This window comes from Arachis hypogaea, chromosome 20 (genome assembly GCF_003086295.3).
Source record: "Arachis hypogaea cultivar Tifrunner chromosome 20, arahy.Tifrunner.gnm2.J5K5, whole genome shotgun sequence".
In the NCBI taxonomy this organism is placed as follows: Eukaryota; Viridiplantae; Streptophyta; class Magnoliopsida; order Fabales; family Fabaceae; genus Arachis; species Arachis hypogaea.
Window position 1 is genome coordinate 10,324,274 of NC_092055.1, and position 10,898 is coordinate 10,335,171.

The window sequence follows — 10,898 nt, forward strand, 5'->3', positions numbered from 1 at the left end:
ATGAAAATGTCTTCTGCACATATAATAAGGTTGTGCTATATATTCTTCATTGGAAATTTGGCAATCATTATCAAGGTATGAAGTTTCAATCTCACCCATTTCCTGAATGTTGATGTGATTGACAGATTTTTATTGATGTTTCTGTATACTTTTTTTTCCCATTCATTTGCTGTTTCCAATGTATCCCTACCTAAGACATTTACTAACTCTCATTGTCATGAGTACAATGATTGTTTGGGGTAGTTGATGACTGCCTTCCCTATGGTGTAATGACATGTAGGTGACTGTAGTAGGTATGGTGTGATATCTCATTTCTTGGTCCCTATTTCTTGATTTCTTGAAAGTTTCACTTGTTTTTGCTGTTTTTGTGTTGGTTCAGATTTTGCCCCTCTCATTAGTTATTTCTATGGCATTGAATGGAGATGCATATGGACTCATGTTTTGTTTTTCCTCCTTTTCCATATTCAATTTGAATTCAAAAAGGTGAGTCTAAAGCCATTGATTTTTTCTATAAAAGGATGGTTGGTGATCCACATTCAATGCACAAACATTCTACTGTGTTCTATTTCCTCCTAAGCTCTGTCTACATCAGAATTTTTCTGTTTACATTTGATCTATTTCATTAACTCTATTTACCTCCTTTGTTTCTTTTTTTTTTTCTGCAATGCCTCCTCCATTTGATATGATTTCTAAGATGCATCCTCCTAGAGAGGCTTGGAGGCTGAAAGTTAGGGTTCTAAGGCTTTGGGTTGTACCCTCTTTTGGAAATCATGATGTTCCTAACTTAATGGAGATGATTTTGATCTCCTTTATGAGCATGTTAGCCCCTATTAGCTTCTCTTTTAAATATGGTGTTACTTGTTATTTTTTAAGTTTTTAATTTTAAATGATGTGTTTCACTAATCTGATTTTGTTCTTTTGTTGGATTTTCAGTGTGAAAAAATTCAAGCTACAGTTAAGAAACCACTCCTTAATAGGTTTAGGGATCATATAGTTGAAGGTAAAGTTTATAGAATGGCATACTTTACTGTTGTGTCAAATCATGGTAGTTATAGAGCAACTTCTCATGAATTCAAATTGGTTTTTCTTCACCGAACCACTGTTGTAGCTGTTGATGAAGATGTTATCCCTAAGACTTGTTTCAACATGTTTTCTTTTTCTGAACTGCTGAACATGACCCAAGATTATGATTTTTTAGTTGGTGTGTCTATCTTCTTGGTTTGCTGTTATTCAAGTTTTTTTAACAAATGCTTTCAATATTTAATAGGTTGTGTTTATTTAGAATAGATGTCATTGGCCTTTTAACTTCAGTGAGGAAAGAGAAAGAATATGCAAAAGAGGAAAAAATTGTGAAAATGATTGTGCTTGAATTAACTTCAAAAGAGTATGTTGATTGAGTCATTTCTCCTAGTTTCTCTTTATGTTTTAATCATCTTTTTTCCTTGTTTTCTGTTTGATCCTTTGTCATGTTTTGAGTTTCAGTCTTACAGTGCGATGTGCATTGTTTGGGGACTATGTTAATCAAGTAAATCATTTCCTTGCTTCTGGCTATGTGGAGCAGCCTGTTGTGGTGATTCAACTTGCTAAAGTCAAGTTCTTTAGGGGTAAATTGTTTGTTTTCTGTACATCTCATTGCTACTCTAGGTGTTGTCTCCAATAAACTTTGCTAGACTATTTCTGTGTTGCTGTGTAGGTCAAGTAGGCCTTCAAAATGTGATATATGCCACTCAAATATTATTTAATCTTGATTTTCCTGAAGTTGTTGAATTCAGGCAGAGGTTAGGATGTTTTATTTTGTTGATTTTTATTGTATTCTTTATTTACAACCAATCTGGAATAACAAGTACAAGTATTTGCATAATTTTTTTTTAGTATGATTGAGCAAGGTGTCAATGGTACCCAACCACTGTTTATTGCAAATGAAGGTAAAATTGTCTCCTTGGAAGATGATTTCATGCATTTAACTAGAAAATGTACTATTGAAGAGCTTCAAGATAACAATGAGGTTGTCTTCTTTTGAGTTAGTTGTGTTTATGTTTATTTTATACACAAATGAACTGAAAAGAAAAATCAAAGAACAATTTCCAGATCTGTTTTTTCATTCATATTGTTAACAAATTTTGAAATGCCGATTGTATAGGAGGGTTCTTTTATCATTTTTGGTACAATCCAAGGTATTGTTGAGGATGGAGGTTGGTGGTATTCTGCTTGTGTGTGTGGAAAGGGTATCTATCCTCAAAATGGTGCATATTACTGTGATTTTTGTTTGAAGTACATAATTAATGTGACTCCAAGGTCAGAAATTTTGTTCAAAATGTCTTTTCATTTTGTCTTGTGGATTGTTTATAAAAATAATATTTCTTGGTATTATTTATTCCGAATCATTGTGTTCCTTTTTTTTTTCTCCGCAGATTTAAAATTAAAATAACAGTTGAAGATCATAGTGGGGAGGGTATTTTCCTTTTCTTTGATCGTGAGGCATCTTATTTGCTTAAGAAATCATGTGCTGACTTATTTACCGAGGTTCAAAGAGATGCAAGTGTATATTCTTAGTTTTCTTTTGTGTATTGTTCACTTTATGGGATGTGATATGTGTTATTTAAACTCTGTATTTCTTATGTATTATTTTCAAAATAGCTTGTATGTGGAGATACTTATCCTCCCCTATTCCAAGGGCTCATTGGAAAGAAGTTACTGCTGAATATGTGATGATCCCACCATTATTGCCATGTTTAAACTTTTCAATTATGATGCTGATGATGAGTCTACTCCAAAAAAGGTTAGATATACATATAATTATTTTTACATTGTGTAAATTCGTGTTTTGTTCCTTTTTTTTATTGTGCTGTGGTGAATTTTTCTTATGGTCTTATGTATTTTTAAACTCTTGTGGCATATGAATAGGAGCCTGATTTACACAAATCTGTTCCCTGTGGAGAAGGGGATATTGGTATTAAGAAGGAGTCATCAAAGACTTTTATCAAAAGTGAGAAAGTTGCTGGTGAGTCTTCTGGAATTTTATCTAAATCCCCAGTTCTTATAAATTTTCTGGCTGGAAAACAGCCTGCTGTTTCCGGAGAGACTGAGTTTGCTTCCTTAATTAATGGTGAACATGGAAAAGATGAAAAAACACCCAGCAATGATACTGTTAGTGATGATCTTTCTGCTGAACTGGATATATTGCTTAGCTCACCAGAAAAAGAAACTCAGGTGCTGTTATATAATATTTTTTTCCTCCTTCCTATGTGTGTTGTTTCTAAATGGATTTTGCATTTCTTGAGTGACTTTCATAGCTTTTGTTAATTTCTTTGTGATAGGAGGTGTTGTCCCACATTATTGATGCACCTTCCCAATATGGAGAGAAGCTTATTCATGAAAATCATGTTGTCACCTCCAAGGGCAAGAGGAATCTGAATCCCCAATTTGAAGAGGCGGCTGCTGATGCAGATGGGCATGGGTTCAAGATTGCCAAGGTTAATGGAGTTTGATTTAAGGTGTGGAATTGAGCTGCTGTGTCTAGGTGTAGGTAGTTTATATAGTATATCTCCAAGTGTTTAAGAAGGCTTGTGATTCCAAATACATCGAAATGTAATCATGCTGGCTGGATGGTATTTTGATTTGACCTTTTTGGATTGTGTCCATCAAATAGGATTGTCAGATATAGGGGTTTTCTTTTTGTGTTGGCTCGGGTCATCTGCCAACTAGGTCTATTCTCAACTCCTTCTTTTGTAATAGTGACTTTGCTAGGGATTGGACACATTTTCAATGTTGTACCCTCTTTAGGTTACATACTAAGATATGTATTCATATGTTGGGATCCTCCTTATCATAGGAGAGATAGCCATATGTAATTGTGTATATCACTATCAGTATTTTAATGAAATGCGGTAGTTCTTATTTTTATTTCTTTATTGTTGTACAACTTTATCTTTTCATGTCAATTAGTTATTGGTGTTGATTATAATACTTTATTTTTTTTATGTTCTACGTTATTAAAGGTGTGCATGGTTATATAAGTTCTTTGTTGGTGTGTTTCACAAGTTCTCTTCCCAGCCACCTCCCTTTTTTTTACCTCTTGCTTATAGGAACTTAACAATGTGGATATCTTTTGGGCAATGAATTAGGGATAGTTCTTGCGATGTATGTTTCAACCTCTTGTTTTCTTTAGTACGAGTAACAAAGATGTCTCATAATTCTGTTCGTGCTAGAGAATATAGGCGAAATTCTTTGAAAAGAAAACGAACACAAAGTCACCATCGAAATGCAAGAGGTCAGTACTGAATTGACCTTCGTGATATTTTTAGTGTTTTATGTTCTATTTTTCAGTGATTTCATATCTATGGAAGTCTTTTGTAATTTATTTTCGTTTTTTAATGTTTTAGAGGTCTTCGATTCCTCGATGCCTGCTCTCTCTTTGAATAATTATATGGGTAATTTTTATTGCTCTACCAATATTTTTTTAGTTAATCTTTGTGTTTCTAAAAATTTGTCTGTTTATTTTATATGTTTTTAATGTTTCTGTTTATTTTTATTTTTTAGAAAATTTAGTTGAGGTGTCCCAGAATGTTAATCAAAGTTCAAATCTTATCTTGTCAGGTATAATAATATCTTTAAGTATTTTATCCCTGTCCAATTTTATTTTTGTTAAATTATATTTTAAGTTCTTTGGATTTATATCTAATAATAGATTGGTTTGTTGATTTATTATTGTTTTTTTACACTGTTATAAAATTCTTTATGGAATCATTTAGATCAGTATATAGGTGTAATTTATATTGTTGTTTCAAACATACACAAGTACTAGAGGTTAATAAATTGTTTAATTAGTGTTTATTCTTGTCTTGGACAATATGAAAAGTTTTTTCGTTATGTGATTGGATTCACGTAATTAGTTAATTAATTAACTTTTCTGGATAAATAATAGACGAGGGGTATTTCTTGAAACTTTCTTAATTTGATGTCATAATCAATAGTTGTATATTAAAGAAAAGTTTAATTATTCTGTTGGTTTCTCTAATTTTTTGAAATCTTCTATTAGTTCCATATAAATATTTTTTCTTTTAGTTCTGTCTGTGAATTTTTTTTTTTTAAGTTTTTTCAATTATTCCTCTCTTGATAGTGATTCGGTCAATTGTATAATGAGATGTTTACAACAAAGAATATGGTGCATGGATTCAATTAAAAGAAAAAGGAAGCCTTTGCAGCCAATTAAGAAAAAAAATTGTGCAATGACTCAGTTAAAGTAAAAAAAAAATATACGCACTTGGTTAAAAATTTTACAGGATTCTATGGACCAATAGAGTCATTAAAGTCTAAAAAAATATAAAATGATTCTAATAGTGATTTAGCTTATTTAATTGCAACCTAGACAATTAGTATGAGTGATTAAAATAATGAAATAAAGTCTATTCTAACGTTAAAAAAAAATCAAACTGTTCTTGAATGTGCATTAAGCTTTATTTATATTTAGTTATTTAATAAATCAATGTTAATTCATATTGGTTTTCGTAGTTTATTACATTTTTAATGTTCAATTTGCACGCTGATTATTAAATAATTAATTGATTTCTTATTTCATCATTATTTTTTTTATGTTTGGTTGTCAAATATATATTTGCATAAATTTGTGTTATTTTAAATTAAAATGGATGATATAGACCAATCAGAAAAATATGATCCTTCGATAAATTCATTCAGTCAAGTTGGTTCTGTTATTGATCATCCTCTGTTCTTGCAAAGTGAGATACAAGGTACACTCTCTTTCTTAAATCATCTATTATTCAAAAATAGTAAAATAGAAATCTTATTTACTTAGTTCTAAAAGATTCTATTGTACTTCTGTGATGAGATATTATTCAGGCAGTGTAAAATAGAAGTAGTGTTTTGTGATATATTTTTTTGACAAAATTTAAACAAGTCAAGTATATAATATATATTATATCTGTAAGCTAATGGTTTATTCATTTTATGTCGAATCTATTTCATGCCATCTAATTGAGATAAAAAAAATTTTATTGTTATGCATTTTTTTTCCGCTTTATCTTTACCAGGTTGTCTTGATGTTGGTGATCCTAACTATAAATGTTCAATCTGTGGGGCGTGTTTCTGGTTATCAGAACGTGTTGAAAGAGACTCTACAGTTAATCGTCCTGTTTTTACTGTTTGTTGCTCAAAAGGGAAAATTCAGTTACCTTATCTCTGAAAGCCCCCAGATCTGCTATATAATTTGATTAACGGACATGATAGCAAGTGTTTGTATTTCCAAAAAAAATATTTGATCTTATAACAGTATGTTTGCCTTCACGTCTCTTGGTGGTAAGGTTCTGGATTCAGTGAATGATGGGAGTGGTCCACCGCAGTTTATAATAACTGGTCAAAATTATCATCAGATTAGAAGTTTGCTCCCGGATTCTGGTCAGAAGCCTAAATTTGCGCAATTATATATATACGACACTCAGCATGAGATAATGCATAGGCAGGGAATCTTTCGGTATGTGTGTTTGAAGTTTTGTTGTTAAGTTTTTTTATTTTATTTCCCTGATGTTTTAATGTTATTTGCATTGAAAAACAGCTTTATATCTGTCATTGCATAGTTATATTCTGTTTTATTCCCGTTATAATGTGTTATTAATCATTTCTAACTAATAATGATGTATCAAAACATATGATAATTGTACTCTGTGTGGTTTTTAAATATATTTTTGTGGTTAATGTATATTTGTTTTAGGCAAATATCTGAGATAGATAAAGAATTGATAACTGAGTTGTTGCAAATGATCGATACTCATAATGTGATAGCACAGTCATTTTGAAGAGTCAGAGAATTCTATCAGTGTCATCCATCCTAGATCTTCTCTTTGAAGTTGTATTCGCATAGGAAGGTTGATCGAAGAATTTACAATACTCCCTCTTGTGATGAAGTTGCTGCTCTGGTTGTTGGAGATTTTGATTCGTCGGATCATGGTCGTGACATTATTGTTCGATCTACTGTTGGTCAGTTGCAACGTATCTATGTAACTCATGCTCTGTATTAGCCTTTACAGTATCCGTTGTTGTTTCCATATGGCGAGGATGGTTACCAGTTGAATATTCCTTATCGAGGTCAACAGGAGGGATATGTCCCTGGAAGAAGAACAAGGGTTTCTCTCAGGGAATTCATATGTTTTCGTCTGCAAATTAGGGAGCAAGAAGATGGAATTATTCACAAGTGTAGGCAATTATTTCAACAATTTGTTGTTGACTGTTTCACCATGATTGAGTCCCAGAGGTTGTATGAGATTAGAATGAAGCAAAGTACAATTAAAGGAGAAGTGCTTCAAGGAATGGAAGAGGCTATGCGTCGTGGTGATGATGAAGCTTCTTCAATTTGGACACGAGTCATCTTGCCTTCTTCTTTCACTGGTGGTAGACGTTATATGTTTAATTGTTGTCAGGATGCGATGGCAATCTGTAAACATTTTGGCTATCCAGATTTATTCCTTACTATTACGTGTAATCCAAATTAGCCTGAATTTCAGCGATTCACAGAGCGAGAGCAAATTTCCATCGCTGATCGTCTTGATATCTCTTGCCGTGTCTTTCATGCTAAGTTAAAATGCCTTCTAAGTGATCTCAAGGAAGGTGTATTTTTTGGTCCACTTAGTGCAGGTATGTTATTTCTCGCTTGGCATTTCAATTTTTGTCTGTTGTCCTCGGACATGTAGTTGTCTGGCTTTTTAATGATGTTTTTGTATTTTTTAGGTATGTATACTATTGAGTTCCAAAAAAGAGGTCTACTACATACACACATGTTACTATGGCTTAACGGGGAAAGCAACTTACAAAGTTTTAAAATTGTTGATGAATTCATCTGTGCGAGCTACCCAATCCCCTCAAATTTTTAGCTCTTTATAATGTCGTCACCAAGTACATGATCCATGGTCCCTGCAGTCGACTTAGACCGAGTTCTCCTTGCATGAAAGATGGTAAGTGCTCAAAATTTTATCCGAAAAGATTCTTTGACCAAACGAGCTTTGATGAAGATGGTTATCCGATATATAAACGTCATAATATGGGTGTGACAGTGAAGATCAACGACATTGATATTGACAACAGATTTGTTGTGTCTTATAATCCACTGCTGTTAATGAAATATCAAGCTCACATAAATCTTGAGTTCTATAACAAGTCAAACGTCATCAAGTATCTTTTTAAGTATATCAATAAGGGTCCGGATCGGGTGATTGCAACTGTTGGAGAAACATATTATGTTGGTGAATCTTCTCACGTGGTTGATGAGATCAAGCAGTATTACAATTGTCGTTATTTGTCACCGTCTGAATCCATGTGGAGAATTTTTGCTTATGATATTCATCATAGATGGCCGTCAGTACAGAGGTTGACTTTTCACTTGCCGAACCAGCAACATGTTGTATTCGATGATGCTGATATCACTACTCATGTTTATTTGCACAACAAAGATTTGCTGACGATGTTTAGGGGTTGGATGATGGCCAACAGGCGGTTCCCGGATGGGCGGTCTTTAACATATGTTGAATATCCAGGCAAATTTGTCTATTGTTCAAACAGTAGGGAGTGGAAGCCGAGACAGAGGGGATTCTCAATTGGAAGATTGAGTTTTGTTCATCCCTCATCTGGTGAATTTTTCTATATGCGGATGCTTTTGAACGTGCAGAGAGGTTGTACCAGTTTTCGAAGTATAAGAACCGTGAATGGTGTTACTTATGATACATTTTAGGAGGCATGCTCTGCCATAGAATTCTTGATAGATGATAAGGAGTATGTTTCTGCTATTAAGGAAGTCGCCGAGGTAGCGTCCGCTGCACAGCTAAAGGGGCTTTTTGTGATGTTGTTGCTATCTGGTTCCATGCGAAGGCCTCTGTCAGTTTGGGAACAAACTTGGGCTTATTTGTCTGATGATATTCTTTATCGCAGAAGGCATGAGCTGCAATATCCCAGTAAGAATTTTGTTCATGATGAATTTATTATATGACAAGTAGGCGCACACGGACACAGACAGTGCAGAAATGATATTATCGTGCTAATATTTATTAATTATCGTTAAACGTAGATCTAACGATGAGTCAATATGAGTTGCAAATATTTTGTTTGTTGGAGATTGAGAAACTATTGTAGAGTAATGGAAAATCATTGAGAAATTATGCTGGCATGCCAGTTCCTAATAACTCTTTAGTCTCTCAATTTAGCAACTTGATGCTGTTGCGTGAGTTGCAGTATGATACTGTTTATTTGACTCGTGAGCATGATGCAAATGTCTTAAAGTTAAATGAAGAACAGAGGGTGGTCTACGATAAAATTATTGATTGTGTTTCGAATAAGAGGCACGGATTCTTTTTTGTGTACGGGTTTGGTGGCACTGGAAAAACTTTTTTATACAGGGTTTTGTCGAATAGATTGCGATCTGAGAAAAAGATTGTTATAAACGTTGCTTCTAGTGGTATTGCTTCTCTGTTGTTACCTGGTGGTAAGACGGCGCATTCTATGTTCTATATTCCTGTTGATCTGACTGAAGATACTGTTTTTCGGATTAAGAAGGATAGTGCAAAAGCTGAGGTAGTCCGATTGGCCGATTTGATTATTTGGGATGAGGCACCGATGACTAACAAATTAGCATTTGAAGCGCTCGATAGGACGTTACGTGATATAATGGTTTCGGTCTCTGATAGGAATAAAGATTTACCTTTTGGTGGGAAGGTGGTCATTCTCGGTGGTGATTTCAGGCAGGTCTTGCCAGTTATTCCGAAAGGTTCTCGTGCTAAGATTGTCATGGCTTCGATAAATTCTTCTGTCCTCTGGAAATATTGCGAAGTTTTGCGTCTAACGAAAAATATGAGGTTAACAATGGGATTGGAACAATCAACTCCTCAGGAGTTAAGGTCATTTTTAAATTGGATACTTCAAATCGGTGAAGGTCGATGTGGAACAGTGGTCAATGATAAACTTTTTGTTGATATTCCTTCTAATCTAATCATTCCTGTCTTGGAAAATCCAGTGGAAGATATTGTAAATACAATCTATCCGAATTTTGTTCAGAATTTTCGTGATCCACATTTTTTCCAGGATAGGGCAATTCTGGCTCCGACTGTCGACAATGTTGAAGAGATAAACAATTATATAGTTGACTTGTTGCCCGGTGAGGAGAAAAATTATCTCAGTGCTGATTCGATATGTGGTAGTGATGTCTATTCTGATGTTGATGTTGATTGGATAAATGTTGAATTCTTGAATCATATTAGGTGTTCTGGTCTACCTAATCATTCGTTGAAGTTGAAAATAGGCGTGCCTATTATTTTGTTGAGGAATATTGATCCAGCTGGGGGTTTGTGTAATGGGACCCGACTTGTTGTGCGAGATCTAGGGAGAAATGTGATTGGTGCGGATATTGTTTCTAGTAGCAATGTTGGGGATAAGGTTTTTATCACCAGAATGAATATGATTCCCAGTGATACGGTTATACCGTTTAAATTCCAACGTCGTCAGTTCCCGGTTTCTCTGTCGTTTGCGATGACAATAAACAAAAGCCAGGGTCAGACATTATCAACAGTCGATTTATTCTTGCGTCGTCCTGTGTTTTGTCACGGTCAACTTTATGTAGCTCTTTCCTGAGTTAGGAATAGAAATGGTCTTAAGATTTTACTTTGTGATGATGGATTAGTTGATCCTATTAGGACTGAAAACGTTGTATTTACGGAAGTTTTTGATAAGATATAATGTAGTTTTTTCTTATACCTTCCAATCTTATCTGTATAATTTATAGTTTTGTTTTGGTCTATGTTTTCTTTAGAGAGGGACAGTTTCTTTGGGGTATGTCTAAAATTGTCTCAACCATTTTGTGTGCATTAGATGCACCATTTTTTATGAACCGTTAGATTCTATTA

The 10,898-nt window shown here is 33.9% G+C and overlaps 4 protein-coding genes across 4 annotated transcripts; all 4 read left to right on the forward strand.

The window, feature by feature from the left end:
- Positions 1-6: 6 nt before the first annotated feature.
- LOC140172974 (replication protein A 70 kDa DNA-binding subunit C-like) lies at positions 7-2,709 on the forward strand. Its single transcript, XM_072230912.1, has 8 exons — positions 7-75; positions 380-483; positions 1,483-1,604; positions 1,694-1,778; positions 1,873-2,005; positions 2,141-2,295; positions 2,412-2,541; positions 2,638-2,709. Exons 1-8 carry the CDS (start codon positions 7-9, stop codon positions 2,707-2,709), a joined length of 870 nt encoding a protein of 289 aa, XP_072087013.1.
- LOC112785403 (uncharacterized) lies at positions 1,466-3,903 on the forward strand. The gene is made up of 5 exons (XM_072229964.1): positions 1,466-1,604; positions 1,694-2,779; positions 2,905-3,001; positions 3,122-3,210; positions 3,318-3,903. The coding sequence occupies exons 2-5, from the start codon at positions 2,729-2,731 to the stop codon at positions 3,486-3,488; spliced, it is 408 nt and encodes a 135-aa protein (XP_072086065.1). The 5' UTR covers positions 1,466-1,604; positions 1,694-2,728; the 3' UTR covers positions 3,489-3,903.
- A 279-nt stretch (positions 3,904-4,182) lies between these two features.
- Positions 4,183-9,135, forward strand: LOC140182938 (uncharacterized). The gene is made up of 13 exons (XM_072230914.1): positions 4,183-4,270; positions 4,383-4,430; positions 4,540-4,596; positions 5,658-5,750; positions 6,051-6,186; positions 6,290-6,490; positions 6,728-6,802; positions 6,878-6,989; positions 7,044-7,442; positions 7,518-7,647; positions 8,064-8,620; positions 8,738-8,957; positions 9,071-9,135. Exons 1-13 carry the CDS (start codon positions 4,183-4,185, stop codon positions 9,133-9,135), a joined length of 2,181 nt encoding a protein of 726 aa, XP_072087015.1.
- Positions 9,136-9,168: 33 nt separating this feature from the next.
- Positions 9,169-10,626, forward strand: LOC112785404 (uncharacterized). The gene has a single exon (XM_025828876.1). The coding sequence runs from the start codon at positions 9,169-9,171 to the stop codon at positions 10,624-10,626; it is 1,458 nt and encodes a 485-aa protein (XP_025684661.1).
- Positions 10,627-10,898: the final 272 nt, after the last annotated feature.

What these genes read in the sequence shown, in the direction of transcription:
- LOC140172974 (XM_072230912.1), top strand. Translation starts at nt 7, where the DNA reads ATGTCTTCTGCACATATAATAAGGTTGTGCTATATATTCTTCATTGGA. An exon ending in ATAATTAATGTGACTCCAAG is followed by an intron (nt 2,296 to 2,411) that starts GTCAGAAATTTT and finishes TTTTCTCCGCAG; the next exon opens with ATTTAAAATTAAAATAACAG. An exon ending in AGGTTCAAAGAGATGCAAGT is followed by an intron (nt 2,542 to 2,637) that starts GTATATTCTTAG and finishes TTTTCAAAATAG; the next exon opens with CTTGTATGTGGAGATACTTA.
- LOC112785403 (XM_072229964.1), top strand. Translation starts at nt 2,729, where the DNA reads ATGTTTAAACTTTTCAATTATGATGCTGATGATGAGTCTACTCCAAAA. An exon ending in CAAAAGTGAGAAAGTTGCTG is followed by an intron (nt 3,002 to 3,121) that starts GTGAGTCTTCTG and finishes AACATGGAAAAG; the next exon opens with ATGAAAAAACACCCAGCAAT. An exon ending in CACCAGAAAAAGAAACTCAG is followed by an intron (nt 3,211 to 3,317) that starts GTGCTGTTATAT and finishes TCTTTGTGATAG; the next exon opens with GAGGTGTTGTCCCACATTAT.
- LOC112785404 (XM_025828876.1), top strand. Translation starts at nt 9,169, where the DNA reads ATGCCAGTTCCTAATAACTCTTTAGTCTCTCAATTTAGCAACTTGATG.
- LOC140182938 (XM_072230914.1), top strand. Translation starts at nt 4,183, where the DNA reads ATGTCTCATAATTCTGTTCGTGCTAGAGAATATAGGCGAAATTCTTTG. An exon ending in TCACCATCGAAATGCAAGAG is followed by an intron (nt 4,271 to 4,382) that starts GTCAGTACTGAA and finishes TTAATGTTTTAG; the next exon opens with AGGTCTTCGATTCCTCGATG. An exon ending in CAATTGGAAGATTGAGTTTT is followed by an intron (nt 8,621 to 8,737) that starts GTTCATCCCTCA and finishes GATACATTTTAG; the next exon opens with GAGGCATGCTCTGCCATAGA.